At 44.8% G+C, this 18,343-nt stretch overlaps 1 protein-coding gene across 1 annotated transcript in view; it reads right to left on the minus strand.

Annotated features, from left to right (window-relative positions):
- Nucleotides 1-1,126: 1,126 nt before the first annotated feature.
- The window catches only part of LOC127475180 (A-kinase anchor protein 13-like), a 120,385-nt gene continuing 103,168 nt past the window's right edge, over nt 1,127-18,343 (minus strand). The window contains exons 8-10 of the mRNA XM_051796684.1: nt 12,344-12,533; nt 6,185-9,056; nt 1,127-1,666 (exon numbers count right to left, since the gene is read on the minus strand). Coding sequence (XP_051652644.1) covers nt 1,524-1,666; nt 6,185-9,056; nt 12,344-12,533 — 3,205 coding nt within the window. The 3' untranslated portion in view covers nt 1,127-1,523. The remainder of the gene's footprint in view (nt 1,667-6,184; nt 9,057-12,343; nt 12,534-18,343) is intronic.

Below are 18,343 nucleotides of genomic sequence, written 5' to 3' on the forward strand. Positions count from 1 at the left end.
TTTTCAAATGACCTTAATATAGTGCAGTTGTTATTTTGTTTCTGTTGAACTTAGCAACAGGAAACCCTGTCAGTCCTGCAGCAAACTTTCCATTCCCCTGGCACTCCCATTCCTGCCTCGGAAAAGCCAGATTTCTAAAGAGGTGTTTGACGAGGCGGGAGGGAGAGGGAGAAGAAAGCACACACACAGAAATCAAAATGCCCGTAAAACATGCAAAATGGAAGCCAAATGCAATAAGTTTCTTTTATGTCTGTTTGAAAGGAAAAGGCAATGTCCTAATTTGCATTTTCTAAAGATATCTTAATTCACTACCAGATTCCAAAATATTGGTCAGGAATACCTTTAATAAGGAGTCAGTAAAAATAAAAAAATCAGCAGCATCTTCACACTCACGCATTCCAGTAATGACAGACTTGCTTATCAGACAGTACAAATTTTAGCTTGGAAAGTTATTTTCTCTAGTCCCTGGCTAATTCACTGAGCAAACAGCTACAGAAATTAAGCCTTAACTTGTTAAAAACATAATAAACCTGATTTTATTACAGGCTTTGGCAAGACTGTTCTGCTGCTCAAAGAGCTTTACTGCATGATGAGCAAAGATTTTTGGAGCTCCACCCTGCAGTGTGAACTCATCCCCACCGTGTTTTCTCTTTTAACAGCTTCATAATGGTAAGGGAACACACAAACACAGCTGCTCAAAGGCAACGTGCACCAACATAGGCTGACAGCAATTTAGCATTTACAAAACACTTTTTCAGGTACAAGAAACCATACATAAAATATATCAGCAAATGCAAATCCAGCCAGGAAAGGTCAGACCGAGAAAACACAGCTCTTGACAAAGCAGAATATGTATTAGGGATGCTTTAAATCAAAATTCTGTTCATGTCAAACACAATACACACCCTTTTTAATCACAGACAGTCCTTAAATACGGCAAAGCACAAGTAATAAAAGCAATACCAACACATTCCTGATTCTTGGCATGACCTTTTTATACAGTTTCACCAACATGAACAATATTGGTTTTCACCCCACATTTGATCCCTATATGTCTTCCCATTATTCATTTTTCTTCCAGCTGAGGCACTAACACTCCCAGCTAATGATGCCACACACCAACATTCACTGCAGCCACGGTTCCTTCTGCCAAAAACTCTGCAGAAGGACAAAGTACAGGAAAGGATGGAGAGACTCTCCAGGACCACGCAGGCAGCAGCTGGGTGCAGGGACCTTGAAGGTGCTGCTGGCCCCCACACAGCATCACCAACCCCAAGTGCATTCCAGGACATGGCTTTTGTCAAATCATACACTAATCTTGGTATAACCCTGCCCCACAAGCAACCTCTTGGCTCAGTCTCTCTGTCATTGGCTGAGAAAACATAAATGTGGCTTAATCCAGCAGTTGAAAATGCAGGGTCTAAAAAAGCTCAGACTATTTTTAAAAGGCTAAAACAACGTCATGGTGATGGATGCTGTTCAGCAGAGGGTACAGAAATGAAACCAGAAGGTTTGGTGGTTGGTTACAGCAGCGGTGGCATGTCTTTAAACAGCACAGCAAGAGACAAGGTGACAACACGTGCACTCACCACTTCCTCGCGGGCAGCGCTCTCGGTGCCGTCTTTCAGAAAATCTACCTCGTCCTCAGTTTTCATTTCCAGTTTCCCTGTGAAAACAGAGAGTCCACAAAGGTAATTTAAAAACAAATTCCTTTCAGTGCTACTAGTATTTTTCTGTTTACTCAAAACAGTCTCAAAAAAACCTGCCAAAAATGAAAAGAAAACCCGATGCCCAAACCCCTTCAACAAGTCCATTTAAACCCCTTCAAGTCCATTTGACTTCCAACATCTGGTTTCATTCCCAACTTTCCTCCTTGGTTGTTATTAGTTTTAACAACTTTTCGTGTCTATGACTGAAGGAAAATATGAAACAGCAGCAAGCACAGGGTAAAACTCCTGAAAAGTTGAAGGTGAGGCCAAGCACATCTGCATGTATTTGCCCATGTATTTTTTTGGCTCCAATTCATCTAGATAAAGAAGTAAAATTTTTGCTGTTTTTCTTCTTACCATAACCTGAAGATAACTCAAGAAACCAGCCTTGCCTTCTCTCAACAGGTATTTTAAGTGTTGGAAAAAAATATAATCTACAAGCTGCAAAAATTCATCCCACCTCCATTGCCTTAAGGGTGACAATCACACCTCTGGACTAGGAAGGTAAACCCTTGTTCTTCTGGAGTTTACAAAAGTCCCAGTTGATTCTCCCCTTCCTCATGCTCTCACGATGGTGTCACCACCACAGTAATATAAATATCATGTCCCAGCTGCTTTCTCTGCCCAACAAAACTTTCATTAGTCACCATTCCCCAGGGGTTCCCCCAGCTTACCTTTTCCTGGCATGAAGTCAACATCCTAATTCGCTTTCAACCCTAAGCTAATGACTCTCACGTCACATAGGACAGTTTTAGAGGAGTGAAGAGATTTGACCAAAGCCAACCAGACGGAGAGTGGCTGTGTCAGGGCTAAACCCCCCCTCTAATCCTGCTCCCTCTCTCATTTCTACTAAAAACAAACACTGGATGGATGACAACGCCTTCTTAAGGGCGACGCGTGTTTGCAGTGAGTTTACCGTTCAGGGATTTAGCAAGAGAAGCTTCCCATCTTCATGGGGAAGTTGCTGTAACAACTGTCACCAATGTTTTTCCACTGGCTTTAAATCTACCCTTGATTTTTGGGACTATCTGGTTTTGCAATGATTTTGTCTCAACTGGATGAGTTCATGGACAGACCCAAAAATCAGAGGTAATGCAACAAATTTCCGTTGAGTGCCATTTGCTGGGAGATCTGCTCGGCATCACAGCAATGCCGTGATGGTTGAGATATTGGTCCAAGGACAGAACACTCAAGGAAGAAACATTTAGTGCACTGAGGATGGGAGAAGGAAGTGGTGTAATGATACCCCGTGCTGGCTGAGAACTGGAGGACAAAGACGTGCCCTCAGGATGAAATTCAAGAGAACAACTTTTTGTACTCTGCCACTTCTTAAACTTCTATTAAGAAAAGTATCTCAAAGGAAAAGCTCTATAATGCTGTCACAGAGGTCTCTGGGCACACAGCACCTAATTACACAGGGGGTATCATTAGTGACATTTGTTACCTGTTCATCCTGCCACTCTAACAGGGGAAGGAAATACTAAGTGCTTTTTCATAGGGAAAATGCCACTTATAAGTATGAGGTGAAGACTGGTAAAGTTCAAATAAGGTGATATACTTCTATCTGTCCATGAATGTTTTCTTGAAAGGCTGAGATCTACAGGAGATACACTGGGGATATTTCTCCCAGGAGAAAAGCTACGGAGCAGTAATTACAGTATTTGTTAATTTAAGATGACAAACCCCAACCGTACAATCTAACCTTGCCAGGTTTGGTTTCTGCCAAGAAACTGCAACTACTCCAAGGTGTTTTGTCAGCATAAATTCATGCCATTTCTTCTCTTCTCACCCACCCAGGTTACTGTGGTATGATTTCATATCCCAACTCCCTTCTTTTTTAATGAGTAGTATCTACCTGCCTGACTTGCAAAAAATGTGCTCGCAGAACCCATTACTCAGCTGCAATGCAGCTCTGAGTCTAAAGCCAACAGCATGAGGAGATGCCTTAGAAAAGCAGGATGTTCTACCTTAATTACCTTCCTTCAGTATTGTGACCAGTCACTAGATATTTGTCTGGATAAGGAAATTAGCCTTTTGAAGTTTTTGCTTTGGGAGTAGGCGGAAACTAAGCAGAGGCAATGAGATAAACAGGTGTATATTTGGGAGCAGCTTCACGATATAAATAAAAAAGTTAAAGAGCTCAATGATTTGGAGTAATGGCAACAGCAATTATCAGCTGATCACATCTCTGATAAGTTACCATGACAATAAAATCCTCTGACTACACGTGTTTCTGAGAAATGGCCTCATGACCTACACTTCCCTTGAGAAGGCTTTATTGTATTCCATCAAAAAAAGATGTGATTCATTGTGTGCACTGACGACTCTGTCATGGACACAAAATCCTCTGTACAAACCCAGCCTGCAGGAAAAACTGCCCAGCACTGGTACAGCAAAGAAGAATTGAAGGTTATCACTGAAATCATACACAAAATGTGCTACCCAAGGCTAGACATCAACATGAAGAATGTACACAACAATAATAATAAACAATAAATCAGTTCTCTTGAATTACTGCCATATCAGAGTTCTAGATGCTGCTTTATAGGAAGTGAGTTTCAGAAACATTTCAAATAGCAAGCTTGGATTCATAGCAGCCGCTTGTCTCTGCTTTAATATTTTATTTGCACTTCCCTAACATTTTGCTTCAAAAGAATCCTGAAGTATTTCAAGAGACAGTATTGCAGTTGAAATTTTGCTCTGTGCAGCATCTCATTGCAAATAAACAATTTTTGCTTAAGGCGAGGTCAGATCGTTGTATCCCAAGACCTTTTAGACCTAAATCCTTAGGTATGGTAAATCAGTTACAGGATCACTTCCTTTCCCCCCCCTTTCCCTATTCTAACACAGAATGATGTCTTAACATCATTTTCCTACTTTAGCTACTTTCTTATTGGACTGTCTAGTCACTTTTCCTTCTAAAACCTCGCCTAGACAATGTCATGCCTCCAAGAATCCAACCACAGATAAAGACCTGGACTGCACAGAGGGAGCCAGCAGAGCCGCAGGTTCCCAGGAAAAAGGAGCCCTGCCAGGTATTGAGTTACAGCCACTCCCATCCTATTGAACTGTTAAACCAACACAGCACTAAAACAGGTTCCTTCCAAAAACGGCTTTCGAATCCACTTTTAAATCTTTCTACTTATTTACTAATGATCTCCTGACTCATAGTTACTGGTTATCTGTTGAAACATAAGTGTCCTAAAAATTCTGAACTCAATGAAAAAGGGATATGCTGGACCTGCCATTGAGCCCCCCAATCCTTTCTCCTGCCCCCAGTTTTTCTGCCATCATGTATCAGAACAAACCCTCTGCCGTCATCCCATATTGCATTAAGTCAAAAAAAAACCAGTTCCCAGCATTAAAACAGTGAAACACCTTTATAACATCACAACTTCATGATTTATATCATAGCAGACTTTTTTTAATTGTTTAAATGCTTTGTTTGTTTGTTTGCTCAGTGCTGGGAAAGCAAGGAGCACTGTAGCATTTTCTCACAGCAGAGAAAAAAAATGGCAACTGAAAAAGTTCAGCTGCTTCCATTTAACAGCTGCCTGAACAGGTGGAATATGAAGATCAGATTAGCTCCACGCTTCAGTACCAAATTCACCTATCATTTAATTCCAGTCTGGAGTAACAAACTCCCCTTTTTTTTTTTTTTTTTTTTGTTATTCAATTTACCCCTTTGTTTCCCTTTTTGGAGTTACCTGGTGATGTTTTCTATGAGCTCCTGTTGCACGGGCACCAGGCGTCTGAGCTGTCCCCAAGTCCCACCGCTCTCCCCCATCACACTCATCCCCGGGGAACGCCCGTTCCGCTTCCCAGCCGACAGCAGCAGGAAAAACTCATCATCCGAGTTCCAGTACTGCTTAAATGCACTGGAAAGCACCACCGGCTGCTCTGTCCGACAAAAAAGCTATGAAGCCCGGAAAAGGGGGTGGGGGTAGGGCTCGCTGGCTTTTTTAAATGACCTAATGCCGCCAATTAGGAAACAGCTTTGGGCAGTTCAGAGGGACATTTGCAGCTGTTTCAAGTAGACAAGCAAAGAAAACGCAGGAGATCCCCGCTGTACCCTCTGATTTCATATTAGCAAAAATAAAGGGGAGGCAATAGCACTAAGGAAATAAACCCTTATGCCCAGATGAAAGCATCTAACTTGAAGATAAAGTAATCCAAATAGCTTCCTCCCATTCATTCCTTCTTCAGGGAGGATTCATGTGCTAGAAATTCTTCTGTACAAATTCAAAGGAGATGATGTCCTGTTCTTACCTCCACTGCCAACCCAGCAACATGCATTTGAATTGGAAGTTTTTACATGTAATTTCAAATTTTTCCCTTCTCAGAAGAAAAACCCCAAACACCTACACTTCCTCTGCAGCACAGGCCTACAGCTCTTACTTCCTTTGCTGATGAGATGCTAGAGGCACGCCTACAAAGAAAATCTAAAAAGTAGGAAACCAACTGATTTTTCCTACCTGTGACAGGCTCAGCTCCTTGCACTGCCAGGCTGACATTCTTCTTCTTTGTTGAGGAACTTAAATCCATTTCTCCATTACAGCTGACTCCAACATCCACTGCAGCCTGGGGCTCAAGCACCCCTTTTTCTGGGGTTGGTAATTCAGGAGAACGAGGTATCTCTGCTGCAAAAACCACCGCATCGAAACTTTTTACCATTTTAGGAACTTTATCCAGAGAGGAACCATCATCTGCCGATACCAAACTCTTTACTCCCACATTTTCCAGTGACTCAACAGCAGGTAAATGGCAGGAACATGGTGAGACGGGCATTTCAGGTACAGCTTGGCTTTGCTTTCCATCATGCTCATCCAAGGCCTCCCCTTGAGCTGCTTTCCCAACGGGACCAGCATCACCCTCGCCGGTCGGACAAACGGGGTCGGTGCTGGAGTCGCTGTCACACGTGGGCTCCTCTGCGATGGGCTGCAGTGCTGCCCGGGGAAGCACGCTGTCCGTATCCTCCTGCTCCTCCGGATATGCTGCAACAGGGGTCATTGTCACCGGCCTCAGTACTTCCTTACCCTCACAGGCATCACTCGGGGCTCCCATTTCTGAGGTGTCCTTTAACTCAGAGGTGCTGCTGTGCAGGGAGATCCGTTGTAGGGTCTGACTGGGATCATGTTCTTGGTTCAGCCCCGCATTCAGACAAGGGTCACTCTCTGCACCCAGTGACTCATCTGCTGACGAAGGTCCATGCATGGTGCCTTCTCCCGCGGCCACTGCTCCGGCCTTCCGCGCTTCTTCAGGTTTTTCTTTTAGCCCAGCATCCACATTGCTGCTGCCCACCACAGGCCCCTCAAGACTGCAGGCAGAGGATTTCACAAGAGCAGCAGGAAGTTCCTCTGACAAAACCTGGTCCTTGCCATTCGCATGAGCCTCCCACTCAGGCTCAGCTTTGCCTCCTTCAGCCTGAGAGAGGCCGTGTTCCAGGGAGCCCTCATCCCCAGCACGGTCCCTGGGCCTGCCGGCAGCTACCCCGCCATGCTCCCCGCCGTGCTGCCAGGAGAGCTCTGCCGAGTCTGCCCCCGCCGCCACTGCTTCCTGGTTTTGTTTAGAGTCCTCATTATGAATTGCAGAGGGTGTGCCCATTAAATTATCCTTGGCACAGTCTGCACCATTGGCACATGGCACTAATCCAGGGTCATTACCTTGTAGAGCTGCCTCCTGCCCAGGAGGTGCCACTGCAGCATCTCCCTCCTGACTCACAGCCAGTCCCTCTCCTCTGGGCAGGGGAGCAGGCGACTTCACCTCATTGTTCAGCCCCTCCTGCTCTGAAGCACTTTCTGCTATCTCTGCTTCGGTCTGGGCAGGCTCCTTCTCTGCCAGGCCTGTGCTCAAGTCCTCTGGAGGGAGCGATGCAGGCTCATGTTCACTCTCCTGAGCAATGATTGGTTTGAAGTTGTTGCCCATTTCATCTTTAATGCCAGTCTGAGCAGCAGAAAGGCGACAGCCATCAACTTCCTGACCTGCAGAATTTACACTTCCTCCATCTCTGGGGCTGCTGGTATCAGTTCCTGCTGGCTCCTTTTCACTGCTCTCCATTGCTTCAGCCCCATGGTCAGTGATCTCACTGCTCTCCTGGCAATGCTCAGGTTCTGCACCGCTTCCATTAGATCCACCAATATCACTGTTTTCAGGTTCAGCATCAGGGCCATCAGTTTCCACACTGCCTTCCAGTGAGGGCAAGCTGGATTTTCCATCTATGCAACCTGCTTCCACCCGCCTTTCTCGCTCCCCGCTCTTACCGCTGCCATGGATCTCTGAACCAGGATCAGGTTTTGATGCACAGGCAGGAACCTTCACTCCATTCACTGCTGGTAGTGCTTCCCCAGCGCTCGCAGTGACATCCTGCCTTGCTGTGACACAGGCATTGCCTTGGCTTTCCACGAAGTCACCGTTTACCTGACCGGTGCATGATCCAGTCTCTTTGTTATCGCCAGTCTTGCAAAGGTCAACAGAGACATCGTCAGTGCCACCATCTGCATTTGTACCATCCCAGGCCACTCCCATGTTTGCATCCTCCCCATTCGAACACTCAGTGCCATTAAAACCACTGAGTAAGGGCTGAGCAGCACTGGCTGACTCCTCCTTAGCTGGAGATTCCTCTTCCAGGTTTGCAGTCCTCTCGCCCGCCTCTGCCATCCCATCCTCTCCCTGCTGCTGGCCCGCAGCCCTCTCAGCGGCCCCGGCACAGTTTCTGCATTCAGTCTGGCCCATAACCACATCCAGGCCCTCCAAGGAAGCTGGGGCTTCACCTGCAGCTGCAACCACAGCAGCAGCACTGCCAGCTGCACGCTCCTCGGCACCTTGCACTTCCTGATGGGCAATATCTGTACTGCCCAAGCCAGCTTGATCCAGAACAACTCCAGCAGATGTCATTCCAGCTGCCTCATTTGTATTTCCAGAGGATGGAAGATTTACAGCACCGTTTACACTTGCACACGGGCTCACAGTGCATTCCTTCTCATCTGATACAGTCCCAGAGTCTTCAGCAGAGGTTGGCCCCACCTCTTCCTTTTTACACAATATCTCTGTGTTTTTACTTTCATAGAATGACTCTGGGCTGCTTCCATCCCCCAGGCTAACCAAGTTACTGGGTGCATCATTAAAAGTTCCCAAACTCCTGCTGTTGCATTTCTCCTCCTGTTGGGTTTGGTCTGAGAGCTGTCCAAAGTCCAGGTGACCCAGATCAGATGGATTTTCCTGCCTTTCTTCTCTCGCCATTTCTTCAAGGCTCTGAGACGCAGTGGTCAGGCGACAATCTGGCTCTGCTCCTTTAGCACAACTGTCTCCAGAATCCCCCAGTACAGGCTCTGTCTGCTGCCTTGAACTCTGTAACAAGACACACACACACAAAAAAGAAACCATTACTTTACTCTGTAACACTTTACCCTGTCTCCATTATGTGCAAGATCTATATCTACACAATCATATTCCATGTGACTCCCTCTGTACCTCTACCTGGTGTCACCCAGGACAGAGTTACAAATATACTTCAGTGAGTATTTTACATGTTGGTTTTGGTACAAGGTAATACTGAAATTATTAGAATGACAGAAGCATTTGTTGAAAAGAGCATCTGAAGGTCATCTACTCCAACCACCTGCCTGAGACTGGACTGCTGCCAATGCAACATCAGGTCAACCATGACTTCATCTTGCCAAGTCCCCAAAACTTCCAGTGACAGAGTACCCACAGCCTCTCTGGGCAATCTGTTCCCATGCCACACCACCCTTCCATGAAGAATTTTTTCATAACAGTCAGACTGAACACCCTGAAGCTGAAATTTGTCCCTCTACCCCCTTGCTACACCATCTGCCACCACTGAGATGAACTGTAATCTTGGTAATTGCTCTTCAAGCAGTTGTAGTCATATTTCTTGAGTGCACTTAAATTCAAGATCAGTAAACAGCAGAATTCAGTCTACCAAATAATGCAAATATATATCAGCATAGTCCCAAAGGGCTTTAAGCAAATGCTGTTTAAGAGCAACCTCAGATCCCTGCCCGATACTGCTCCCCAGCTCTCACCAGCGTTGCTCAATTTTCTCTACATGGGTGGAAATGCTACTTCAGACTTGGGCATTGGCTGACACTGTCCAAACACACCACTGCTCCTAGGACTGAACTAATCATCTAATCTATTCCTGAGAATTGCAGGCATAATTAAATATCTGAAATTTATTTCCTAACTGGAAATAAAAATTTCAAAATGATGACATACTATTAAAATTAATACATGCATTATCATGGAACAGCAGCAACATATTCAATTCCCCTCTAATCTGCATTTTCCTTCCAGAGCATCTGCTTTGTCAAGCTTTTATAGTTTGATACAATCAAACCTTTACTTAAAAAGAACCGCCTGTTTCAATAGCTCCTTTCATATTCTCTTCTCTGCAGAAGAGAATACATCAATGTTCACATCTTAGAAGAAGTGGCTTATTAAATTAACGAGCAACCCCAATGCCTCAAAGTACACCCTACAGACCTCCCCTGGTTTGCTTGGGGCTTTGCACCATAAGCTTTCTGAGGTCACACTGGTTTCTTGCTAAGTGCCTGTGAGTCTCCACAAACACAAAACTCTAATGAACTATGTGAAATCTGAGGGGTTTTTTGCATTTCTTTGTAAAAATATTTAAAAAAAATACATGTGTCCTAGAAGTCTAACTTAAACAGCTCCCTGCAAATTTTGTTTAAGATTTCTCAGAGAAAGCAAACTTCATACCAAAAATGTCAGCTTAAACACCCTGAATAATTAAGTGGCCAATATGTTAACTGATGCATCACAGGGAACTTCTGGGTACTGCATATACAAATAGCGGCTAAAATCATCACTGCTACCTCGAGGATATTGTGTTTACTTGTCTTTCCATGCTCTGAGGTTTGCAAACATTGAGCAGTGCCACAGAATCACTGAATCATGGACCACTAAATGTACTTCTGGTGTTTGCCATGAATCTCCCTCCTATTCAAAATAATCCTGCTACCCAGCTCCCATATATGCTGTCAGCTATGCCAGAGCTCCCTGAGGCTTCCCAAAACAGGTTAGCATTGGAGGCATGGCATCCCCATGCTTGTGTAGCACCAGGGATGGGACACAGGGCTCTGCGTGCAGTGGTACCTGCAGGCTGCAGCTACTTTTTGCAAGGGCAAACAAACACTGTGCCAGGAGTCTGGAGGCTGTAACACCACAGCAGGGCATGGACACCATGCTTCTGGCTCCTAGCCAGGATGGACAGACACAGACCACACAGCCAGGATGGACAGACACAGACAACAGTGACACTTGCTTGGGAACAAGCAAGATTTTCAAAAGGAGGGGCCGCAGCAGCCCCAGCATCCTCACAGTGAAGTCACTCTGCTGATAGCCTGAAAAATATAGCCATCACCAAAGGAAGCCAACTGGCTTTAAACTGACCTGAAATAAATCTAAATGAAATAATTACAGGGCTGCTTTCCAAATTCAAATCAGATTAAATGTGAAATAAAACAGTGGTGGAAAGAAAAGTCTATTTCTGGTTTCATTGTCAGGCAAAATGTACCCATCTGGCATTTGCACAAGCAAACAAGCAGTGAGCTGGATATGTTGGCCATGCTTTAGCATCTTTTGATGGAAAGGGCAAGAGATTTCATGGTTAGCCACTCATGTCACCAGTTCCTGTTGAGATCTGGAGAAATTAAGATCTCAGGTACCGAGGAGAGGGTGAAAATGGCTCGGGATGGCCCCTACCTCTGAACATCCTCCCAGCCTGTTTTCAGTTGAGAATTCTCCCCTCCTTAGTTAAAGGAACAAAAATATCCTGTTATTTAGATCTTGCACCTCTGCAACAGCAGCTACATGAGCTGATGAAGGAACACCCACAAGTGATGGCAGCTGCACAAGACAGAGGGTGTTTCTGAGAAATGGCACAGAAGTGTTCTGCTGTTTCGCCTTCCCATCCCAACTGAGACTTTGAAGCAGGGAGAGGAAGCCCTTCCAAAGCCCCACAGCTCCTGCTGTCCAACCACCATGGGGTCTGAGAGGAGCACAGTGAAGGAACCATTATGGACACAGACCTTCTGTGGCCAAGGCAGGCTCATCTTACACTGAAGTGTTACGGAGACCGTTATTTTCTCCATCACCCGCCCCAGAGACTTTCCCCTCATACTCATCTCTGACCCTGAACTTTCTATCTGAACAGAGACATACCCACTGTGCTCACTGCCCACAAAGCCAGCCTCACTCCAGAGCCTGCCTTTAGCTGCCCAACAGCTGCCAGAGGACAGCATGTCTCCAGGGAGGTTTCCCTGCCCATCCAAGCGGGTCCCAAGGTAATGGAGAAGGCAGGAGGTGGGAGCAAAGAGAGCCCGCAAAGCCAAACAGAGCAGGCATTGCACAGCTCCAAGCCTGCTTCTCTTCTGAGAGAGAACATTTGCTGCCTAATACAGCTTTATCAGATCTCCCCATGCTCAAACAGGAAGAAAAAAGTGCCCACCTGGATGCTTGATAACGGCATCCAGAGAAAATGCCTAAAGAAATATGCCCTGAAAGATGCCTATGTATGAAAGCCCTCCCCAGGTGCCAAGTAGCAACCAGGCAGCACTACTTCTCCTTCACCACCTCAGCCTTTTCCTTACCTTGTGCTGGTGGCTCTGCATGTGCATCTGGAGGTGCTGTATGTCCCTCTCCCAGCTGGACGCCGCCCCTTCCTTGGCCTCAGCCGTCAGCAGGTACACGTCGAGCCCGCGGTGGTGCTTCACGCTGTAGTCCCCCGAGTGCACCGTGTGAGACAAGGTGCTCCAGGAGTCCGGCTCCCTGGCCTCCTCCCTGCCATAATAAAACAACAGGGGTGGGTTAATGAGCAGGCGAGGAGGGGATGCTGCGTGGCAGGACACGCACACTCTCCTTCACTCTAGACAGTCATCTAATCATCGGTCCGAGCAAAGCACAGCACCGGCTCCAGGGCCAGACAGACAAATACACAACGCACGCTTGGCCTGGAAAATTAATGTGATTTAGAGTTAATGCCAGCCACGAGCTTTATTTCACAAGGTCCTTCTCAGGTAGAGAGATGTGTGGTTTTTACCCCAGACTAGCAGCAAAGAGACAGCGACTACTTTTTGAATTGAATTTATCACAGGTGGAGATTAACAAAGCAGCTGCCACAGAACAACAGAAACCTGAAAGACAGAACTGCAAAGGGACAAGCTGGAAGGAACGAGGATTGACACAGATGCTACAACTTCTACACCAAACCCAGTACACTGCTCACAAACACCCAACAGCCATCAAGTCATAGCAATTTTGTCACTCCTGAAATGAATTTAACTTGCTCTGTGAAACTGCCTCTGTGTGAGATGTTCTCAGTATTGTCAGACAGCTGTTCTTCAGCAGCACTGTCATGGTTTTTCTTTGTACCAATCAAAAGAAGAGAAAGGAAAAGAAGATGCTATAGATCAGAACGAAAAAATAACTCAGTAGGTAAACGTATTCAATAGACATTTCTACTGAGTCATCTCTTTTTGAATGTCAAACCCTGATTTTGCACAAGCTTTCTACTCAAAGCAGTAATTCCTCAGGTCTCACTGAGTTGTACAGTGGCTTCACTGGCCCTTTAAGGGTGTGAGGAAACAGGTTCACAGATTTCATTTTGACTCAGAACTGCTTCAGGAAACCCAAAATCTGTTTTAATCATCCCAGACAGAGCAGCTTGTGCTGCACCCACCAAGCCCTGCATCCCTGAGGAGAGACATGAAGCCAAACAGGAATGTTACAGGAACAGATGATGCTGACCTGCTCAAGGGTGTGAGAAATGGGAATTTCTCTGTCTTCCTTTTACCAGGGCTGCATTTACTGAGACCTATCCCCAGTTGAGAAATGGGTTGGGAGTTGGACTAGATGATCTTTAAAGGTCTCTTCTAATCCAAACGATTCCATGATTCTACAACATCCTTTCCCCATTGCAGAGACCAGCCATCCCCAGATCTCCCTTTGCAGCACAGCTCCAGATTTCCCTGGAAGTGGCAGAGTTGTGTGCTTTTTTTCAAATAATTTGGAATTCAAGAAAGTACATACACAGCAAATGTATGCCATCAACCAAGTAAAACTACACATAGATTCCAGCACCTTTACTGACAGGTTTCTTACTTTAAAACTTGCAAACCTTTCTTATGGGCAAGTGCCCACCAGTAAACCCCAGGGCTCTCTGGGATGCCACGCAATTTAGAAAGCAAAGTCATAACGAGCAAATGACACCATAATCACAACAGGAATGGGCAGAGCAGGGTGGGGAAACAGTCAGACAGTTCATCACATGGTACAGAAACCTGTGCAGGCGATGGTGGTGGCAGTGACTATCCCTGCTCTGCCTTGGTACAACCATCTACTCGCTTCTGTGACTCATTTTGGGTTAAATCTGAAAGGAAATTCAGACAAAGCGAACCTATGACTTGCATCATTCAAGTCAACTGCCTTCAGCAGAATTACACTTGATTTAAGCTGAATCAATATTTCCACAGAGAAACAGAATGAAGCATCCAGTTTCTGGAGGTGATTAGCATAAATCTACAGAGGCACTGAAGTCAACTGAGCCATTAGAAGTGACTAAAGAAATGACCTTCCTTTATCAAGGAAACACAGACATTTCTGTCTGCAGTATTTTTCTTTTCAGATGTCATGTATGAGAAATCACTGTACTCAGGGCCACTTTCAGAGTACAAGAAGGCAGTGAGCACAAAACCCACAGTCACCCACTTATGGGGACAACAGCAGCCAGATAAAAGAACTGAGCACAATAAGTCTGCTCTACTTTCTCATCAGCTTCAAGGACACTTAGAGGCATCTCCAAATCAGCACCCACAAAGCAGCCTGCATGACTTGCTGAGCCTCAAAGGACCCTCAGCGACTTCAAAAGCCTGGAAATCTGGAGCAAGATGACAGGCAGAGTCCCCTGCAACACCGTGAGTGTGCTCACCCCTCCAGCAATCCGCCACCTTCACACGGCCCAGACAGATCAAATAATCACTTCTGCTTACAAAGACAGTGCTTTCTTTTCATACTCAGGCTGCCAGTCTGTGTTACACTTCAAGAAAAGCTTTAAACCTTTTGAGAAACCAAGATCTTTCTCACATCCAGCCAAGTACAAACTCCCAAGCTCTCATTTTTAGTGGCGTTCACCTATGTTATACAAAATTAAGCAATAAGGAAATGAATGGCTCGATCTGTTGACTCCTTCATATCATCCCCTTCATAAACTGTTCCATCCCAGCACTATGGTCTGCAGCAGAGAGGACAAATGGGCATTTGCAAGTGTTAACTCGTTTTCACACAGGTATTCCTGTTGCTCAGGGAATCCCTTCCAAGGCCACGTAGCTCATATGAAGACACTCCTGTTCGTTTGTCTTCGTACACTGAGCTTCACTGTCTGTGCCTTTCCTGCATGTCTCACTGCAAACCCTGGTTTTTATTGAGAGATGATAAAAACACACTTTCTTCCAGGAAAAAAAGCTTTGCAGTTATGTATTTTGTACTTCCTGGCTGTGAAAGATGTTTATTTTGTCCAGATTTGGAATTTTTGTACTGGCTGTATAGAAGTGCATACCCAAGCTGGTCTGCTAGGAGATAAAAACAGATATGCAAATATTTACTGCAGATTTATTAACAAAAATATGTATACAAACTCCAACCTTCAAGAAGTCTGAAAATCTGCTTCTGTTCAGCACAAAAATCCAGTTTGCTGCAGTTTGCCAGCAACAAAGGAAATCTGTCTTCTTATGAGATTTAACCATCTTGGGTCAATTCTTTCCCATTCTCCCTTTTCAACAGCTTCCCATCAAAATACGTAACAGATACCAGTGAACTGAAAATTTCATATGAATCATCTCCAAGCCTGACTTCTGCAGAAGAAGGTATCTTGGTTAAAAAAGCAAGATAGTGTTCAGTAAAAGCTGATAGTGTTCACTAGCTCTACCCTCTGCCCAACCATGCCATGCCACGTCCCACTAAAAAAGCCTGGAAGAAATCCTCCAGCTCTGGTCCTCGGAGGTAAACCCAGAAGGGAAATCATTGGGTGCAACAAAGGACAGACTTCCCAGCCCTCCCTTTATCTGCGGAAAGGTGGTCCAAAAAAGGATGCCAACCCCAAACAGGGAGAGAGGAGAAGCAAACAAAGCTCCAAAATACTCTCAGGCCATGCCCCGCTCCATCTGGGAGCTGATTAGATTGCTGAAACCACAGGATCACCTCCTGCCCATCTGGCATGTAAGACAAGATGATAGATCATAGAATCACAGAATGGTTTGGGTTGGAAGGGATCTTAAAGATTGTCTAGTTCCAACACGGGCAGGGAGACCTTCCACTAGACCAGATTGCTCCAAGCCTCATCCAAGCTGGCTTTGAACACTTCCAGGGATGGGGGACATAAGTAGGTAACATTTTTTAATTAAACCTCCCAGCATTGCTCAAGTAACTAGTTTCTTTTCAAGGAGGAGCCACACACTGTACTCATGTTCTAAATCTCTTCTCATCTCGTGGGGGAGAGGAAAGTGCCTGCACCAGCACAGCATGGCTTCTGGCTTCCTGCAGATACAGGCAAGAGATTTTTAAGACAAGGGAAGATAAGTGGGAAAGGGAGAACAAAAAAAAAAAACTGAGTGAAAAGCTCTGCCCACCCTCAAAAGCTGCAGGAACTGTGCTTGGCAACAAGGGTTTGAAACTCAGCGGTGCTGGTGCTCGTGGCAGGAGTGTCTGCCAGTACCAAGATACCAGGTTTGAACCAGAGGGCAGAGGAACAGGAGGGAGGAAGAGATCAGAAGACAAAAAAAAGCCTCAGTGAGTTAAGCAAAACCTCGTATTAGGAAGATTTATCCCACAGTTTTATAAAGGGGCAAGTAATGCAGTGTGGGAACTCAAGGTGTTATTTCCTGGGGATTTCCTTCAGATTTCTGAGCTGAAACAAAACAAATTCAGCAGCATTGCCAGCTCTTGGGATCTTACTGCAAGCCTGACAACAGCTGTGGGTTTATTCTGAAAGCACCAGCATCTAAAATCATGTGACAAAGAAAAAAATCAAAAGTTCCAAATGCTCCAGGAAAGTAGAAAAAAAGGTTTCTTATATAAGAAAATTCTACATATTGCTCGCTAATTTGAATAGTTTTGATATTGAAGGAAAGAGTTAAAGTTCATCTGAAGTAGAAATAATTACTAACCCCTCACAAACTGCAGTGAGTTCCAACACCAAACTGAATTCAGGATTGTATAACCTACCCTTCAATATCAGACTAAATATTTAATAACTGGATTCAAAATATTTAATGCTAACTTTTCAGTCCATTGAACAACACTCTCCATACAAATTATGGAGAGAAAAGCTGTCCTCTCTCTCAACAGTTGTTTGCACACATATCCTAAGGGAGTATGTCCAGTATTTCCTACCACAAAGGGTCTGTGCTCCTAAACCCATGAATTTCTTAGGCCCCAATGTTAATTATACATTAAAAAAATATAAAAATACAGCTACAAACTGTCATTAACTATATTTGCCAGAAAGTACAATCTGCATTCCATAAGAGTAACTGTTATTAAATGCACTTTTCCATTTGTTTTATTTTCAGAGTCTTATGTAACAAGAAGGGTGCTCTGCTTAGGATGTGGAGCTGTGGGTCCCACAGAGAACTCAGTGTCAACTTGAAGTCTTATCAGCAAACAAAACAAGTTTAAGGTGAATCTATGAAATAAACTCAAGAGTGAAAACAGATGCCATTTGTTGCATTTGAAATACTAAAGTACAGCCATGGAGACTACTCCAGCAAGGAGTGTTTTCTTTACAGCTAAAACCAACATCTCAGATCAGGACAAGTGATACGGAAGGAAGACTTGTCTCTGCAGAACATCTCCATGTGCTGCAAGCAACTGTGATCACAGGCTCTGCAACACAACCCAGAGATGAAGCCATTGCTTTGTCGGCCTCTGACACAGCAGTTTACAAAGCCTTCCTCTACAATAATCTGTTCAAACTTCAGTCCCCACCATAAATGCCACTACTTTGAGCAAATCTGCTCCAGAGACTAAGTACGAGCATCCTAACTGGGTATCCAATCCAACTAACCCATGCCTGAGGCCAAAACCCCAGCAGTTCTGGGAAGCCACTTATCTGCATTTTCTAAATTTATCCTGAAACAGAGCTGTCTATCATAATCACTTACCAAACACACAAGACTGTCCAGCACTTATGGCCCCTATAATTTTTGGGATCACTTCCAGATCAGGATTGCTGAGGGGGGGAAATAATTTTCTTCTCATATCTTACCAAATCTTTCCAAATCTCTTCTAAATCACTTCTTTCTCATCCTCACAGGCTTGTTTCCATGATCATCTCCCAGGACTACAATTTCCAAGCAGGAAATCAGAGACAGTAAAAAGCTGTTTCTACCACATGGACAAAGCCTTCTCTCTCTCTTTCATATTCAGAGGTGGATACATACAAAACAAAGGAAAGGAGGGAGCCAACAAACGAAAATACAAGTCTTCATGGGAATGTGGGACACACTAGGAAGTCGTAAAAGTTGGAGCACGATGGGGGTGATTAGGTGGAAAGAGAGAAACACAAACTCTTCCTACTCAATCACCTTCAAACCAGG

Source organism: Manacus candei, unplaced genomic scaffold, assembly GCF_025592945.1.
Source record: "Manacus candei isolate 608988 ecotype Guabito, Panama unplaced genomic scaffold, ASM2559294v1 h1tg000046l, whole genome shotgun sequence".
In the NCBI taxonomy this organism is placed as follows: Eukaryota; Metazoa; Chordata; class Aves; order Passeriformes; family Pipridae; genus Manacus; species Manacus candei.